Here is an 18,364-nt window from a genome sequence, read left to right as displayed (position 1 = left end):
ACTTCACACTTCTCTCAGCCATGATGTGCACCAGGTGACATGGGCAGCCCACAAGAAAAACAGACAATGTTGCTCTCAGGTAAATGCTGCAATATTCTTGTGCAAGACCATCATGACAGAAGTAGTGTCACTTCCAAAAGTCAAACTGTTTAACAAAGAGATTTTCTTGGCTTCCATATTTTAATTCAAAAGCTTTAATTCCCAACCGGTACAGCAACAAGGTGATCACTTTACCTTTGCTGTCATCAAAATGTTGAATAATAAGTGGGAGCAGTTTGCTGATGCTTGCATCATTGCTGACATCAGTGGCTAGAATAAATGAGGAATGATGCATGCTTTCTGCTAGGCAGTTCACACTGTCATTTGCCATCTCTTTGATACTTGCTGTCATCTTTGTGCACACCTAGGCATATTTCCTGGTGACTTCTGAGTCAGGAAAAGCAGTTTTCCACAGATTTTTATTAATAATATTCCATTTGTTTCAGGGTTTGAATGGTGTGTGGTAAATAATGCCTGGAGCCACATACTGAATGAGGAGGATAAAAATACTTTGAATAATACTTATTCATTGAATGAGGCAAGGGTTCTGTAGAGAAAATACTATATGATCTATGTGATAATATGTAATTAAAGACTGTGTCATAATGCATATGCACAAAGGGGCTGAATTAAGACTGCACAAGCACCCTTAAGTTTGGCATTTCATAACTTTTGAATATTTCACTTTGCAACCTTAAAATTCTTTTAACAAAGTTACATCACAAAAACAATGTATTATTTTGATGACTATAACACCCACAGACTCCAAATAGATCAGGTACCACCACTTGGATGAGTGCTGCACAGATACACATTAAAATAGTTCCTGGTTTAAAGCATTTTAATTAGTGAGCTGGATAAACTAAGTCTGCTCAGATACATGGCAATGAATGACACACGCACATCATGATGTAGTGGGAAGTGCTGAAAGCTCTTCAGCTGCTCGTTCCTATAGGTCATGGGTGGGCAAACTACAGCCTGTGGGCTGGATCCAGCCTGTCAGGGCTTTGGATGCGGCCTGTGGGATTGCCCCCATGGCGCCATGGGCCCTGTGCTGCTCTCAGAAGCGGCAGGCACCACATCCCTGCGGCCCCAGGGCGGGACGGCAGAGGCCTCTGTGTGTTGCCCTTGCCTCCAGGCACGTCCCCTGCAGCTCCCATTGGGTGGGAACGGGGAACTGCAGCAAATGGGAGCTTTGGGGGAGATACATAGAGGCACGGCAAGGGCAGTGCAGAAGCCGCAGCGCTTCCTGGAGCAGTACGGGGCCGGGGACAGGGCAGGCATGCGGGGAGCCTGCCCTGGCCCCGGTGCACGCCATTGCCATCCCAGAGCCACTTTAGGTAAGTGGTGCTGGGCCGGAGCCCGAACCCTTCCTGCACGCCGCTCCCCAACTCCCTGCCCTAAGCCTGCTGCCCGCACCCCTCCTGCACCCCAACTCCCTGCCCTGAGCCCCCTTGTTCATCATGCACCCCTCCTGTACCCCAATCTCCTGCCCTGAGCTCCCTGCGGCACCCCTCCTACACCCCAGCCCCCTGCCCTGAGCCCCCTTCTGCAGTCTGCACCCCTGCCCTGAGCCCCCTCCTGCACTCCACACCCCTCCTGCACCACAACCCCCTTCCCTGAGCCCCCTCATATACCCCACATTCGTCCTCTGCCCCAATCCCTTGCCCTGAGCCCCTTTCTGCACACTGTACCCGCCTCCCACACCTCGCACTCCCTCCTGCACCCCAAGCCACTGCCCTGGCCCTGCATACTATTTCCTCACCCAGATGTGGCCCTCAGGCCAAAAAGTTTGCCCATCCCTACTATAGGCTATAGACTCTATGAGCTAAACACAGAACCAAATCTCTGCCCCTCCCAGAATAACATGTGGGCCAATCCTTTCCCTTCAGTTCATAATAGGGTTGAGGATACTGCAGGTTTATATGTATATACTCTCAGCTCTATAAGAGATATTTCTTAAACTACTTCTACTGAGGCTAGATGCTACTCTTACTTTTACACCAGTTTTACACTTGTGTAATTCTGTTAACTACTCACAATTTACTGTAGTAGCAGAATTAAGCCCAGAGACTCTTTTCTTCTAGAGTGACCCTCCTGGTATATAGTTCTGCTGTAAGGAGACAACCTCCAAAAAAGCATAAATATATATTCTTGCTTTGGAGAGTTGAACTCTTGGAAAGTAATGTCTTTGAGTTTATTGAACAAATGTCTTACAGAATGCTATAGAATAAAGTAAAACTTTGAAGTTTTGTTTCACTGTGAGCTTGTTTACACCAACACTTAGTTCATTGCAAACTGGAATGTAAATCTATTCTGCACTAGCCCACCACACCAAAGTATCCCTGTGAACCCTGCTGCCACACACTAAAAGTTCCCTAGTGTAAATCTACTCCACTTTGAAACATGAATAGATTGAAGTCCATTTCAATTTGCAGTGAATGATATGTTCATGTAGACAAGCCCTTAGATTACAGTATCATAAAACTACAGGTGTTTAACCTACAGAGTTTTGCATCTGTTCTGTTCACTGGTTGTAAATATATTGAGATAGACACTACCTGGACCATAATTGCTCTGTGCATCTTTGCTTTCTTTATAGTAGTTTGAATCAAATTATTTAAAGCAAAGAACCTTAAATTTTATATTCTTAAACACAGCTGGTTATGAAAAAAGTCATGTGACCTAAAGAGTACATGATTACAGACTCAAACTTTAAGGCCACCAGGAACCACCATGGTCATGTAGTCTGACCTTTTGTGCATCACAAGCCACAGAACCTCAGTCACTCCCGCAACAGGCGCATAATCTCTGATGGTGCAACTCTACAGCACATTTCTCTTTTGCTCTACAATGGATCACATAACGGATTTTTGCTTGCTTTTTTTAAACAGAAAAAATACAGAAAGGGATCTGTTGATATTGCAAAAATCAAATGTGTTGAAATTGTGAAGAACGATGGTGCCATTATTCCCTGTCAAAATAAATATCCATTTCAGGTAAGTTCATTTGGTTTATTTAAAATGTAGTACTCTGTTTTTCAGCATAGCTCAGTTATTTTGTATTTGTTATTTATCTTGTAGTTTGCTTCTGATGATTTTAATGAAGTTTCTTCAGATACTGGGCCTGATTTCTCTCTCACTTACACCTGTTTTAAATAATTTCAGTGTAACTAACCCAATTGAGTCTAGTGTACGGGAGAATCAGGTCCATTTAGGTTTTTAAATTCAACATATGTTTTGGAATAATTCAAAAAGTTTGTTTACTTCATTTAATTTCACAATGGAAGGAAAGGGCTCAGAAAGGAAAAGGAAAAGTTTAAACAAATTATTTTGGGTCAGATTCTCTCTCATTTGCAATAGTGTAAATTCTAAAAGCAGCGAAGAGTCCTGTGGCACCTTATAGACTAACAGACGTTTTGGAGCATGAGCTTTCGTGGGTGAATATCCGACGAAGTAGGTATTCACCCACGAAAGCTCATGCTCCAAAACGTCTGTTAGTCTATAAGGTGCCACAGGACTCTTTTCTGCTTTTACAGATCCAAACTAACACGGCTACCCCTCTGATACTTGACAGTGTAAATTCTAGTGAAGTATCAGAGGGTTAGCCATGTTAGTCTGTATCCACAAAAACAACATGGAGTCTGGTGGCACTTTAAAGACTAAAAGATTTATTTCAGCATAAGCTTTCGTGGGTAAAAAAAACCACTTCTTCAGTTTATGCCCGGATAAATCTGTTAGTCTTTAAGGTGCCACCGTCGTTGTTTTAATCCTAGTGAAATTACTCTGGATTTTAACTGGTATAACTGAGAATCTGGCCTCTTCTGCCTAAAAGTAATGCTTACTTTTTACCAGTGAAAACAAGAAAGATAAAAAATGCCAATGCAGATGAAGAAAACAATGCAAGAAGTTATCTAAGGCAATATGTAATCATAAGAAGTTGTAAAGTGACATGTACAGATGGACATTTGATTACAATACGACACTAGTTAATTTTTTTAAAAGAAAACCCAAGGGTGAAGAATAAACAAAAGAAATGGCCAGGCAAATGGTTAAAGAAACACTCTATTACATATAATTTTAAATTCCTTATTTGTCCTATCAACAGCAATTTAGATTATTAAAAGTGAAAGAATTTTTAAGTCTTAATTTTCACCATTTATGCTTTTTGCATTTTGCTCATTTTGGATGATGAATACAGATTTGTTAGTTTTGCTGAGCCTATTAGCCAAAAAATATTTGTTTTACACTAGATGGTATTTACTAAGAATCGAGTTTAAAATTATTGCCATATAAATGTTGTTTATATTTCATTTGATTTATTTTCAGATTGTATATGATGCTAATACACTTTACATTTTTGCGCCCAGTGCACACAGCAGAGATCAGTGGGTGAGGAATCTTAAAGAAGGTAAAGACAACTTCTTAAGGTTAATATGTGAAGCCTTTAAGAGGCAAGGCAATTGCTTGAACTAGAAAATATGAAGCACAAACTTGTATGCTCTTTGTTTAATGGCTTATATATGTATTTGGACAGATTCTGCATTGGTTTATATCCAGGGCTGGCTCTAAGGTTTTTGCCACCCCAAGCAGCAAAAAAAAAAAAAGAAAAAGTTGTGATCTGCATCTCGACCACTGTCGCTTCAGTCTTCGGTGGCAATTCAGCAGCTGGTCCTTCGCTCTGAAAGGGACTGAGGGACCTGCTGCTGAATTGCTGCCGAAGACCTGGACGTGCCACCTCAAGCAGCTTCTTGCTGGGCTGGTGCCTGGAGCCGGCCCTGTTTACATCATACACTCAGGAGTGAAAGTAACTTAAAGGACTTACCGGTATGCCAGAGTCCTGAGCTGTGGGGGTGGGGTGGAGGGGCTCAACTGGATGGGGTGTGGCCTCAGCTGGAAGGAGCGGGACCTTTAGAGGCTTAAAGGGCCCCAGGCTCTGGCTGCTGTAGTGGTGGCTGGGAGCCCCGGGCCCTTTAAATCAGTGCTGGAGCTACCAGTTGCAGAGGTGGCTGGGAGCCCTGGGGCTTGGGAACCATGTAAATCATCGCCTGAGCCCTGCTGCTGCAGCCCTGGGGTAGCAGCGGCAGCCGGGGGCTCAGGCGGTGATTTAAAAGGCCAGGGACTCCCACCGCAGCAGAGCCCTGGACCCTTTAAATTGCTGAAAGAGCCCTGGCTGCCGCTGCTATCCTGGGGTTCCAGCAGAGGGACTTGGGTGGCAATTTAAAGGGCCTGGGGCTCCAGCCACCAATACCGCCCTGGCCCTTTAAATCACCACCGGCTCCAGCAGCAGGACTCTGGCAGCAATTTAAAGGGGTGGTAGCAGTGGCCGGAGCCACAGGCCATTTAAATCGCCACCTGAGCCCTGCTGCTGGAGCCTTGGGGTAGTGTCAGCAGGGCTCCAGCGGTGATTTAATAGCCAGGGGCTCCCAGCCACCACTACCGCACCAAGCCTTGGGCCCTTTAAATTGCTGCCAGAGCCCTGGGGGTCCCGGCCACCTCTGCTATCCAGGGGCTCTGGTGGCAATTTATAGGGCCTGGGACTCCAGTCACTGCTGGGGAACCTGGGCCGGTACGCCGTACTGGGGTGTACAGGCTTACTTTCACCTCTGCATACACTCCAACATTCTGCTTCAATCATGCCTCTGTAAATGTGAAGTAACCTCAGTGACATCAGTGGAATTATTCTTGATTTGCACCATTGTAATTGAAAGCAGAATTTGACCCTATGATGTTGCACAAGCTATAAGTCATCTTATCCATGTAGTTAATGTCACTAGTCATGTACAGAAAATATAAATATTTATACATATACATATAAAATATTATGAGCCTTATTCTCCTCTCACTTATGCTGATTTTACACCAGTGTAACTCCATTAACTTTAATAGTTACGTAAATCAGGAGTAAGAGTCATAAGAACAGCCATACTGGGTCAGATCAGTGGTCCATCTGGACCAGTATCCTGTCTTCCAACAGTGGCTGGTGCAAGATGCTTCAGAGGGAATGAATAGAACAGGGCACTAAACTTACACTTGTGTGTGGAGAAAATGATCAGACTCTGTATATTCAACAGACTTGTCAACCTTCTTCCAAGAGCTGATTTTCATAGGAAATTCTGTCACATTCAAATGTAACCAGTTATTGTCATTTTTCAAGCAAAAACTTGTGTTTCATGCCTTTGGTGAAAGCTATAATCTTGCGCTGTTCAGGAAAGTTGGACTCAATGGCAATATTTCATACATTTGCCTTTTTAAAATTCTTTAAATTATCTTTATGTTATTAATAATATTAAGATCAACTGACTAAAACTGTGGTTCTCAACCTTTTTGGGCTCAGGATCCATTTATAAACCTTGATGGCCTGTCACAACCCAGTAAATGGCTTTAGTGCAAAAAAAATCTGATTTATTAAATATTTCTTAGCCAAAATATATAATGCACATTAAAATAATACTAGTATTAACATAATTTAATACCAAACAAGTACACCATGGCAGCTCCTGTGACTCATGTCCTGTGGGGCTGGCTGGGCTTGGCTCCCTGCTCTGGGTGTTGTGACCTCCAGGGTTGTGGCATAGCTCAGATTTGGCCCAGCCCCGAATGCAGGGCCAGCCAGGTCAAATGTGAGTGGCACTGCAATCTGGCGCATGGGGTCCCAACACCACTCACTGAAATTTTGGCCCCACAGGTCTCCCGTCATCATGACAAGGGGCAGCTAGGATAAACCTGAGAGGACCTGCAGTCCTGTGCACAAGGTCCCAATGCCTGGAGGGGGGAACTGAACCCAGCTAGACTTGCGGGATCAGATTCACAGGAACTGCCACTGAATGGTGAGCATAGTGCGGGTTCTTCAATCACCTCTCCTACATGTTCCCAGGACCTTCCATCCTCGGGGGCAGGATCCCCACCCCCCCACCCCAGGGTTCCCGTGTGACCCTTTGACACATTCTGGCAACCTAAATTTGATTCACGAGAAACCCTGGTTCGTTTGAGAAACCCTGGACTAAGACTTGCAAATATACCTCCTTAGTAATATTACAGTCTATTATCTGTAGGACCTTACCAAATTCACGGTCCATTTTGGTCAATTTCATGGTCATAAGATTGTAAAAATAATCAATTTCACAGTGTTATAATTGGGGGGGTCCAAATCCAAAAGGAGATCATGGGTGTGTGTGTTGCAAAGCTATTGTAGGGGGGTCATGGGATTGCCACCCTTACTTATGTGCTGCTGCTGGCAGGGGTGCTGCCATCAGAGCTGGGTGCCATGGTCTAAAGTCAGTGCCACCGCCAGCAGCAGTGCAAAAGTGAGGGTCACTCACCAGGTCTGAGGGGATGGGTTACCATATGCCCAGGTTTTCCCAGCAGCATCTCCACCCAGATCAAGGGGAGACAGCTGGGGTCACAGCATCCCGCCCAGGTTGTGGGCTGACAACCACCCTCACTTCTGCGCTGCCTTCAAAGCTGGGCTCCCATTCAGCAGCCATGGAGCTTCCTGCAATGGGGAAGGTTCCCAAAGATGGGTCTGACCTGGCTCCAGGAGCAGCCCCTGTAGGGAAACAGGAAGTCCCGTCCCTCCTCAGCCCAGGCTGGGACTAGCAGCTGTAGCTCATCCCATGGTAGAAGCCCCTGGTTGGGGTACATTCAACCCTGCTCCTCCCCTACAATAGCCAGATTGCATGGAGGAGATTAGATTTCATGATCGAGACACATTTTTCCTGGCTGTGAATTTGGTGGAAGGGCCATAATTATTTGTACTGAGATAGCACCCGGGAGCCCGGGACAGATCAGGATCTTCTGCTACATTCTGTACAAACATAGGACAATAAGGTAGCTTGTAAAGTCCCTGGGGGCAGAAATTAAGAATACCTTATGCTACAATCCTGTCATTTATCACTCTAAGAAGGGTCAGAAAATGTAAGTCTTCTAATAAACAGCTACTGTAGGAAGTTTTATTTGTGATTCAATGGATAGCATTCTTATCTTTGAATGACACTGAACCAATTCGTCAATAAGGTACCAGGAAGCACAGTGCTACTGTAGGTGCTGTCTTTTGGATGATCTGTAAAACTAAAGTTTTGACCACTTATGATCATTAAAGACCTTAGAGCTACTTTTTGCAAGAAAAGGATTTGGTAATGGTGGTAGGTTGGCCCACATTCTATCTTTGGCAGTTACATCTTATCTATACAAATTTCAGTCTCACTGATATTATGCGTAATTTCCAGTCCTAAATTTTGTTTAGCATTTCTGTGCACTATTTAACAGTTGCTTCTTTCATCCAGCAGCAGACAATTTTGGTGATAGGAGATATGATCCATACGAGTAGTTTGGATATCAATTTAAACTGCTAAGGCATTTTGAGACCTTTTACGAGCAAATCACTTTGTAAATTAATTACTGCAGTGCTACTGCTTTTTTACTTTGATACTTCAAATTCAAACCTTTTTTTCACTACAAATCTACTGCTGGAAATATTTTAGTAGAGCAGTAAAGTACTAAAAAGCAGATATATCTCTGTAAGCTGGACACACGGGGTCTGATTTGCTTTAGTGTGCAGCTTAAACTATGCACTGCAGCAGTATGTGTATGTGTTGGAGGAACAGTGGGGGCTGTAAACAAGATGATTCTTTGCTCCAGCTTCCAAGCATTTAAGCTATACCAGCTGTGTCTCATGCTTGTGCATTCTCTCACTTGCTGACCCAAATGACAAGAGAGAGAGGGGAAAAACAAACAAACCCAGGAGCACAGGGACGCACAAGCATGAGAATGACTCCACAGTCCGGTGGTTAGTGCATTCAACCAGATGTGAGAGACAGGATCCAGTCCCCCTGCTCCAGACATTCTAATTATTTATCCAGAGTGCAACAGCTTCAGCTGGAGAGATTAATAAAGTCTCTCATCAGAATATCCTGTAGCCAAATGGTTAAAGAACTCCCCTTAGAGATGGCAAATTTTTTTCTTCCCACCCACTCCCCTCAGGTGGAGCATGGACTTGAACCAGGGGTCTCCCATATCCCAGGTGAGAACCTTAACCACTGGGCTAAAAGATATGAAGGAGGTCTTCCCCTCCCCCAGCTGTTTTGTGTGAACTCACGTGAGGGGCCCAATCCAGCAGGTGGCTTCTCAAACATATACTGGATTGGACTCCATTTGTGACTTGGGTGGCCAAACGAAAAGCCTATCTTCTCCTGATGTGTAAATCACTCTTGGACACAGGCAGGGAGAAAGGTGCCTGAATACCTAGTGGGAGGCAGCAGTGTGTATGCCCAAAGGCAGAAACATAGGTGTCTAGGGAACTTTTACTGCAAAAACTTAGGCAGCAAGTGAGTTTGGGTGCCTACAGGGTTTGACAGGTGGTTTAGTGCATCACAGTAGTGCCAAAACCAGGTCTTAGGCACCTAAAATAGGGAATTAGGTTTCCAGCTCTTTTTGTGCTTTCAGGTCTATGTCATTTCATGCACTATAATCACAATTACTGCAGATGCAGTAAAACATATGGCTATCTAGGAGTTTGTATAAAAGGCCTGATGAAAAAATCAGCTTCTGCAGAATGTTCTCAGAGAGGCCATCACTGCTGTGCACCAATTGCCCTGTGTCCCTGTCAAAGCAGACGTGTTGGAATACATTAGTAATATTATGTATTGCTATATTTTTAAAGTTAAACAGAGCTATTGATAGCACAGGTTAACTATGTTCAGACTTAGGTCTATAAAGTAGGTTCCTATGAGAGCAGCTCACATTATATCACGTTTGGCCTTTCTTCTGGGCTGTTTGCTGGCTGTACATTTCTGAAACTGAACCCCTCAGATTCAGAGCTTCGAAAAAACTGTAGGCAGCATTACTTCGCTGATTACATAATGCACTCAGTGGCATTACCACTGTGTCACATGAAATCTTGAGATAGGCAATGCTGTTACTTTGATGCTCTTCATAATAAAGCTACCCTAAAATGCTGGACTCTTTCAACTAGCTCCATTAAAGTGAATTGTTAAACAATACTCTCGGCGCCCAAAAGCATTCTTGTGGAGAAGTCATCCTGTAGTTTGATGAAATTATCACCTACATTATGACTGTATGATACCCACATTAACTTGTAACGAATCTCTTAAGAGTAGTAATATTGCAATAAATACCAGAAGTAGTATTGATTATGCCCTTGTGTTAACTGTTATAGTATTTATGAATTAATAACATGAAATTATTCTTATTAGAGCTCATACTATTTACCATTTACTTTTTATAGAAATAAAGAAAAATAGTAATATAATGGTAAAGTATCATCCTAAATTCTGGACAGAAGGAATTTATCAGTGTTGCAGACAAACAGAAAAGTTAGCACCTGGCTGTGAAAAATACAATCTTTTTGAAAACAGTAAGTATGTATGTTTTTCCTATATATCACCATTTTAGCTTGATTTCATCTATCTACTTACATGACCCTTATTATTATAATATCTGAGCACCTTCCTTAAACACATCTAATAAATCATGAGTGAACAATGTAATGTTGCAAAAAAAGCAAACATCATTCTGGGATGTATTAGCAGAAGTGTTGTAAGCAAGACATGAGACTTCTGGTCTACTCCATGCTGATTAGGCCTCAACTGGAGTATTGTGCCCAGTTCTGGGTGCCACATATCAGGAAAGATGTGGACAAAGTCCACTTCAATTGGAGAAAGTCCAGAGAAGAGCAACAAAAATGATTAAAAGTCTAGAATACGTGACCCATGACGGAAGACTGAAAAAAATGGGTTTGTTTAGTCTGGAGAAGAGAAAACTGAAAGGAAACGTGATCCCAGTTTTTAAGTATATAAAAGGTTGTTACAAGGAGGAGGGAGAAAAATTGTTCTGCTTAACTTCAGAGGATATGACAAGAAGCAATGGGCTTAAAATTCGGCAAGGGGGTTTAAGTTGGACATGAAGAAAAACTTCCTGTCAGGGTGGTTAAGCACTGGAATCTTCATCGCAGATTTTTAAGAGCAGGTTAGACAAACACCTGCCAGGGTTGGTCTAGATAATACTTTGTCCTGCCATGAGTGCAGGTGACTGGACTAGATGACCTCTTGAGGTCCCTTCCAGTCCTACAATTCTATGAGCCTGATATTTTTATTTATTTTTTATTTTTATACCAGTGTAAATCAAGAATAACTGTGTTGGAGTCAGTATAATTACACTAGTGTAAAAATGATAGAAGAAGAGAATCAGGACCAATACATGTAGGGAAATAGGACAAAATTTCCATAAATGTGTACACTAGAATGTGTGTGCCCAAACCCAAATTATGCCTAGCTGAACTCTGATTTCCATATGCATATTGCTGTTTGTACATGTAAATCATGGGTTGTGAATGCATGACAGTGTAGATGCAATCTAGCATGCAAACTGGCCCTAACTATAGTAAATACTACACCTATATGTATAGGATTAATTTAGACCCTAATTCAGGAAAGTATCCATATTAAGGAAAGCACTTAAGCATGTGTTTAAGTCCAGTTGAAGTCAGTGGACTTATTAGGCCTTAAATGGCAACAGTGAGGCCTACTTAGAAATGTTTAAGGCCTGATTCATAAATTATTATTATTTATTATTTGTACTGTAGCACCAAAAGACCCCAATCATGATCATGGTCAGCCTGATTCTGCTAGGAACTATACAGACAGGAAGATAGTAATCCCTTCCCTGACATATGTACAGTGGAGTCCTCCAAGCTAAATAGGACTTGAGTTTTTAATGTAAGAAAACAAACAGAAAAAAATGCCTCTTTTTGGGTGAAGGTGCAGCGAACAGACAAACCTTTTCAAGCCTTCTCTATGTACCATAAATACACAAAAAAGGGCTCAAGCACAGAGTTTTTCCCATGCCTCTGAGTATCTCCTGAGAAGTTTCTTTTAAATTTAATTTTGAATATCCTTTTGGTGGGTTTTAGGCTTTTAAAAAGAAATTCCTTTTAGTTTTTATCTTCAAATTACTGTTATATACTCACAATTTTAACGTCAACTTAATGATTTTTTTCTTGAGATGGAATTTACATGTTCTGTGGATAGATATAGAATTCAGTCTTTAGGTCTGCCAGGTATGCACTTTTCCATTAAATTCAATTTACCGGTACATTTTGTCTTGCTAAGTATGGCTTTACAGAGCTTTTTATCAGAGTTGCTTTTGTTTTCCCTGAGTTAAAAGTTTGTACTAATTGGAGGGCTGGTTAAGATGTTAAAAATCTTGTCTGAATTTTAAAATCTTTTATATTATTGTTTATCAGCATATTTATAAATGTAACATAGTTACTTTTACTGCATTGCTTTTAGGCATAAGGAAATCACCTTCTCCAATACCAGATAAAAATAAGGTAGGTGGAATCTTCAGAACATTGAGTAGTTCACTGCAATTGACTGAGAAGGGTTTTGTATACAGTATTTAGGCTCACTATAATATGTTTCTTTCAAGGATTAAGGTCCAATCTTGCAAGCACTGCCAGGCATAGAGCCTGATCCAGCTCAAACTGACATTAATGGACTTTCTATTTATTACAGTGGGATTTGGATTGGCCATAGTGATTATTACTTTGAATAGCCCTATTGACTTGAATTAGAGTACCCACCATAGTAGGCATTATGGTTGGTGATAAATGTTTATAAGATCGAGCCCTTTTATAGTTAATCAATGGTTTAAAAACAATAAGCCAGTATGTAAAATGCTTAACAAATTTGCCTAAATTGTTCAAATATCATATGTGTAAAGAGAACCCTTTCTCCCCCTGCCAGAGTCCTTCAATCTTCCCCTGCCAAGGGCTCAGTATCCCCCCATTTCCCCTCTCCTTAAACCTGGGTCCCCTATTTCCCCTCTCTACCCTTGCCCCCATCTTTCTTTCCTCTCATGCCAGGAGCTCTGTATGCTCCCTCTTTCCTCACGCCCCAGCATTCCCATCATGATAGTGGTTGAGTGCACCCCATTTCCCCCTCACCCAAAGCCAGGATCTCCCCTAATCCTTTCCCCACCATTATTTTTTCCTCTTCTTTCTGTGTGGAAGATAAGTCACTGGGGAACCTGGGTGGCAACAGGTTAAACTCTAATGGGAGGATAAGCAGAACTGAGATGGAGTATTGTTATGCTGAGAGATGTTTAATGGGTGACATCAACCAGTTTTTTACTCTCTAGAGAGTTGCAGCGGTGCTTGAAGCTTTGGCTGTACTGAACATATGGCAGGTGCTATGTTTCCCATTTTCCCCCTTCAAATTTTCCAATTTTCCCCCAAATCAGCAGGGCTCTGCTCATTGACACCTATAACATTTCTCTCACATTTTGGAATTGATCAGTTCTGGCATTCAAAAGTTATGATGTTACACCCAAATTCCTTCAAGTTGAGTGCAGGACCTTGCAAGCTCAGCTAACTAGTTATTGAATAAGGCCATGGCTACACTTACAGTTATGCAGCACTGGTAGTTACAGCTGTGTTCGTACAGCTGTGTAGGGCCAGCGCTGCAGTGTGGCCACACTGACAGCTACCAGCGCTGCAGTGTGGCCACATTTGCAGCACTTGCAGCGCTGTTGGGAGTGGTGCATTGTGGGCAGCTATCCCAGCATTCAAGTGGCTGCAACGTGCTTTTCAAAAGAGGGGGGTGGGGTGGAATGTGACAGGGAGCGTGGAGGAGACGGACAGAATGGATTTTTGGAGTTGACACTGTTCTCAGCTCCCTGCCTTGCAAGTTCTAAGGACTGTGCCTACCTTCAATCATTTAAAAAGTTCTAACTCCCTTCCCTCACTCCTCTCTCATTCACTAAATGCAAATTATGTACTGCTAAATACCCGTCAGACCAGATCAGCAACTGCTGAACACGGACTTCCCCCTCCCCCCCTGCCGTGTGAGAATGCTGTTTCTCTCTTCAAGCAAACAGCTGTGAACATTCCAAAGTAATTCCCCTGCCTACCTCCAGGAGGCTCGCTCAGCAAACAGGAGCTGTGTTTATTTTTTAAATAAGCAGTTTGGCTGAACTCCGAGCTCTCCCTTTCTTCCGGTTTGTTGTGGACAGGAATTCTGGGATACCTCCTTATACCCCGGAGGTCAATAAAAGCGCTGGTGGGCGTCCACACTTGCTGAAGCGCTGGAATCCCTACACCCAAGGCTCGACCGGGTGTACAGCCAGCGCTGCAACCAGGGAGTTGCAGCGCTGGCCGTGCTTTGCAAGTGTGGCCACATCCTAAGTTGCAGCGCTGTAACCCCCTCACCAGCGCTGCAACTCTCTAGTGTAGCCATGGCCTAAGTTCAGAATTAACCCGGCCTTCGTCTTCAATGTCTTAATGAGTGTTTTGCTTTGCCTGAATGGAATACTAGTAATTTTATCTCATTTTCAGCGAAGGCCTCCACCACCTGTTCCCCCAGCTGAGGAAGATGAAGATGAAGATGACGAAATAGTAGTAGCAATGTATGATTTTCAACCCACAGAGTCTCATGATTTGAGACTTGAGAGAGGAGAAGAATATACAATAATTGAAAAAAATGACATTCATTGGTGGAAAGCAAGAGATAAATATGGGTGAGACGCATTTCCATCCTTTATGCACCCACCGCACTATTGAGTAAGACTATTCCCTTATTGCAGTAATTTATATTGTTTATGCCAATTAAATAACAAGAATAATGTACCTAAAAGCTAGATGCGTTTAGCTGCCCAGATCTGATTTTGAGTCACAATCCTACTGTCTGATCCATGTTCATGGACCTTTATGCCCACAAGGAATCCCATTAAACCCAGTGGGGCTCTGCACAAACCATTTTGCAGAGCTGGGGGCTTTTGGGTAAAATTCCTGTGATACTTCAGAGTTTTTAAACTAAAATGTACTCAATTTTAATTTTTACAGAAAAACAAACAGAATAAACACCCCCATACCGTTTCCCATTGAAGGGGTCCGCTATTGGGGTTCACCCCTCTCCGGGGTGGCTGGGAGCCAGGCCGCATCACTACCTGGGGCAACAATCTCAGTTCAGGGCTCAGACCCTCAGACAGGGGCTGAGCCAACAGTTCAGTCTAGTAAGCCCAGGCCCTTGGGGCAACAAACAATACTGCAGGGCTCAGACCCTTAGGAAGGGCTGAGCAAGCAGTTCAGTTTATCCAGCCCAGGCCCTGGATCAGGGCAGGGCAACAAACAGTGGTGCAGGGCTCAGACCCTTAGGCAGGGGCTGAGCATGCAGTTCAGTTATCAAGCCCAGGCCCTGGATCAGGGCGGGGCAACAAACAATAGTGCAGGGCTCAGACCCTCAGGCAGGGGCTGAGCAAGCAGTTCAGTTTATAGAGCCCAGGCTCTGGATCAGGGTGGGGCAACAAACAGTGGTGCAGGGCTCAGACCCTCAGGCAGGGGCTGAGCAAGCAGCAGGGGAGGTGCCAGGGTTTTTGGTGCCCTAGGTGCAGGGCCGGCTCGCCGGTCCCGCGGCTCCAGTGGACCTCCCACAGGCATTCCTGCGGACGGTCCGCTGGTCCCGCGGCTCCGGTGGACCTGCCGCAGGCGTGCCTGCGGATGCTGCACCGGAGCCGCGGGACCAGCAGACCCTCTGCAGGAACGTCTGCGGGAGGTCCACTGGAGCAGTCTGCCGCCCTCCCAAATCCGGTCGCCTAAATGGAAGCGCCGGCCCTGGCAAGCAGTTCAGTTTATCCAGCCCAGGCCCTGGATCAGGGCGGGGCAACAAACCCTGGTGCAGGGCTCAGACCCTCAGGCAGGGCTGAGAAACAGTTCAGTTTATAGAAGGTAAGAGGCCCAGGCTTCTGGGCCTGAGCGTTGGGGTAAGGGAGAGACTGCCACCCGTGAGTGGGGTGGCAGGGGGGACGCAGGCCCGCCCACTCCTCTGCGTCCCAGCCCGGGGCCCTAACAGCGGCAGGCAACCTGCGGCTGTGTCAGTGGGGATCCTGGCCGCAACACACTGACATTGGCTCTGTGGTTCGGCTGCAGCCAGACTAGGGTCGGCTGCTCCCGGGCTACTTCCAGACTCCTCCTTGGGGCTTACCTGGATCCTGGGGTCATCCTCCGCAGGGTCCAGGTGCATGGGTTCGTCCCAGCTGGGGCTGGAGGGCAGGTCCGACAGCTCTTCGGGGTAGCGAGCACGGGGAAGCTCCAGCAGCTCCTCTGGATAACGAGCACGGGGAAGCTCCGGCAGCTCCTCTGGGTAGCGAGCACAGGCAAGTTCGGGCCACTCTGGGCGGCTAGCCTGGGTTGCAGGAGTCTCCCAGTCCTGAGCTCCCAGAGGGATGTCCGCTCGCTCTGGCCACTGGTGCCTCACTGAGCTCGGAGGGCCCGCCTTTATACTTCCGAGTTGGCGCTTGACCCTTTGCAGGGCGGGCTGAGAGCTCTGTAGCTCCGCCCAGTCCAGCCTCCAGCTGGGCTCTTCATCCTCCGGGGCGGCTGGGAGCCAGGCTGCCTCACTGCATGCCGCCCACTCAAGTCTGGCTCCCGTGTGGCGGGGCCAGACCCTTCCATGCCTCCCATGCGGGAAAGAAAGTCCGCATTAGCGTGGTACTTCCCGTCCCTGTGGTGAACCGTAAAAGCATAGGGCTGTAATGCCAGGTACCACCGATGCAGCCTCATATTATGGTCTTTCATTTGGGCCAGCCATTGGAGTGTGGCGTGATCAGTAATGAGCGTGAATGGGGCTCCAAGGAGATAATACCGCAATGCATCACAAGCCCACTTTACGGTGAGGGCCTCCTTTTCCACTACCGTGTAGTTTTTCTCCCGGGGGAACAGCTTCCTGCTGATATAGACAACCGGATGTTCTTCTCCGTCGACTTCTTGGGAGAGGACAGCCCCGAGTCCCATCTCCGAGGCGTCTGTCTGGAGGACGAATGCCTGGTCAAAATCAGGGCTATATAGGACCGGTTTGCGGCAGAGGCTTGCCTTGAGTGTCTGAAATTGTCACACTCTTGGGTCCATCTTACTTGCCGCGGGCTGTCCTTGGTCAACAAACTCATCAAGGGGGCCGCAATAGCCACAAATTGGGGAATGAACCGCCGATAGTAGCCAGCTAGTCCCAGGAACTGGCGTACCTGGCGTTTTGTGGCCGGTGGAGGGAAAGTTGCAATGGCCTGAACTTTTCCCACGAGGGGTTTTACTTGTCCATTCCCGATGGTATATCCCAGGTAGGTCGTTTCTTGCCAACCAATACGGCACTTCTTTGGGTTGGTGGTCAACCTGGCTGCCCGCAGGGACCTCAGGACAGCGGCTACCCGCTCAAGGTGTTTCTCCTATTGGCGACTATAAATAACCACATCATCCAGGTAGGCGGCCGCGTAGTCCCAGTGGGGCTGGAGGAGGTCCATCGGCTGCTGAAATGTGGCCAGGGCCCTATGGAGGCCGAAGGGCATCCGGGTAAACTGATACAGGCCCATAGGGATGGCAAAAGTGGTCTTCTCCTTGGAGACTTGCTCAAGGGGGATCTGCCAATACCCCTTGCTCAGGTCAAGGGTGGTGATGTAACGGGCCTCTCCCAACTGGCCAAGTAGCTCATCTACCTGGGGCATCGGGTATGTGTCGAACTTCGAGATGGCATTAATGCATCTGAAATCGATGCAGAACTGTCGGGTGCCATCCGGCTTCAGTACCAGCACTACTGGGCTGCGCCATTCGCTTTGTGCCGGCTCGATGACTCCCAAGTCCAGCATGGCCCGTACTTCCTCCTCGACAACCTGTCGGACATGATACGGCAAGGGCCTGGTCGCACCTCGGATCACCATGCGGGCTCGGTCTGAATGGTGTGCTGGACGAGGGTGGTGTATTCTGGTTGGGTTATGAAGGTGCGAGGGAGCGCATGTAGGAAACACCGGGTCTGTTTAAGTTGTTCCGCTGTCAGCGTCTCTCCAAGCTGTGGTCCTTCGGAGTCTTCCAAACCTGTTACCTGGGGGCCCAGCTCGGGTTCCGGTGGGTAGGGGTTAATTAACAGCCCTTCTCGCTCCCGCCACGGTTTGAGAAGGTTCACGTGGTAGCGTTGCCTTTTCTTGTGCCGGTTGGGCTGCTGGCTCTTGTACGTGACAGGCCCGATCTTTCGGACCACCTCATAAGGCCCTTGCCACCAGGCCACAATCTTTGATTCACGGGAGGGGAGGAGGAGTAGAACCCGATCTCCGGGTTGGAAGTCGCGAGTCCGTGCCTCGCGGTTGTAGGTTTGGGCCTGAGTCTCTTGAGCGGCCTTCAAATTCTCACGCGCCAGGGCTCCAGCCTGCACAAGGTGCTCCTGGAGCTGGAATACATATTTTAAGAGGCCCTGGGCAGGTGACGGGGCTTGCTTCCATGTCTCCTGCATTAGGTCCAAGAGGCCCCATGGGCGTCGACTGTACAGTAG

At 45.9% G+C, this 18,364-nt stretch overlaps 1 protein-coding gene across 3 annotated transcripts in view; it reads left to right on the top strand.

Moving 5' to 3' along the window:
- The window catches only part of TEC (tec protein tyrosine kinase), a 103,505-nt gene that overhangs the window by 61,294 nt on the left and 23,847 nt on the right, over positions 1–18,364 (top strand). For all 3 annotated transcript variants that reach the window (XM_030563343.1, XM_030563340.1, XM_030563341.1), the window contains exons 3-7: positions 2,934–3,038; positions 4,368–4,449; positions 10,285–10,413; positions 12,347–12,387; positions 14,392–14,573. In XM_030563343.1, coding sequence (XP_030419203.1) covers positions 2,934–3,038; positions 4,368–4,449; positions 10,285–10,413; positions 12,347–12,387; positions 14,392–14,573 — 539 coding nt within the window. The remainder of the gene's footprint in view (positions 1–2,933; positions 3,039–4,367; positions 4,450–10,284; positions 10,414–12,346; positions 12,388–14,391; positions 14,574–18,364) is intronic.

Source organism: Gopherus evgoodei, chromosome 5 (genome assembly GCF_007399415.2).
Source record: "Gopherus evgoodei ecotype Sinaloan lineage chromosome 5, rGopEvg1_v1.p, whole genome shotgun sequence".
Taxonomy (NCBI): Eukaryota; Metazoa; Chordata; order Testudines; family Testudinidae; genus Gopherus; species Gopherus evgoodei.
Note: the sequence above shows the minus strand (reverse complement) of the source record. Positions and strands in the feature narration are given on the sequence as shown.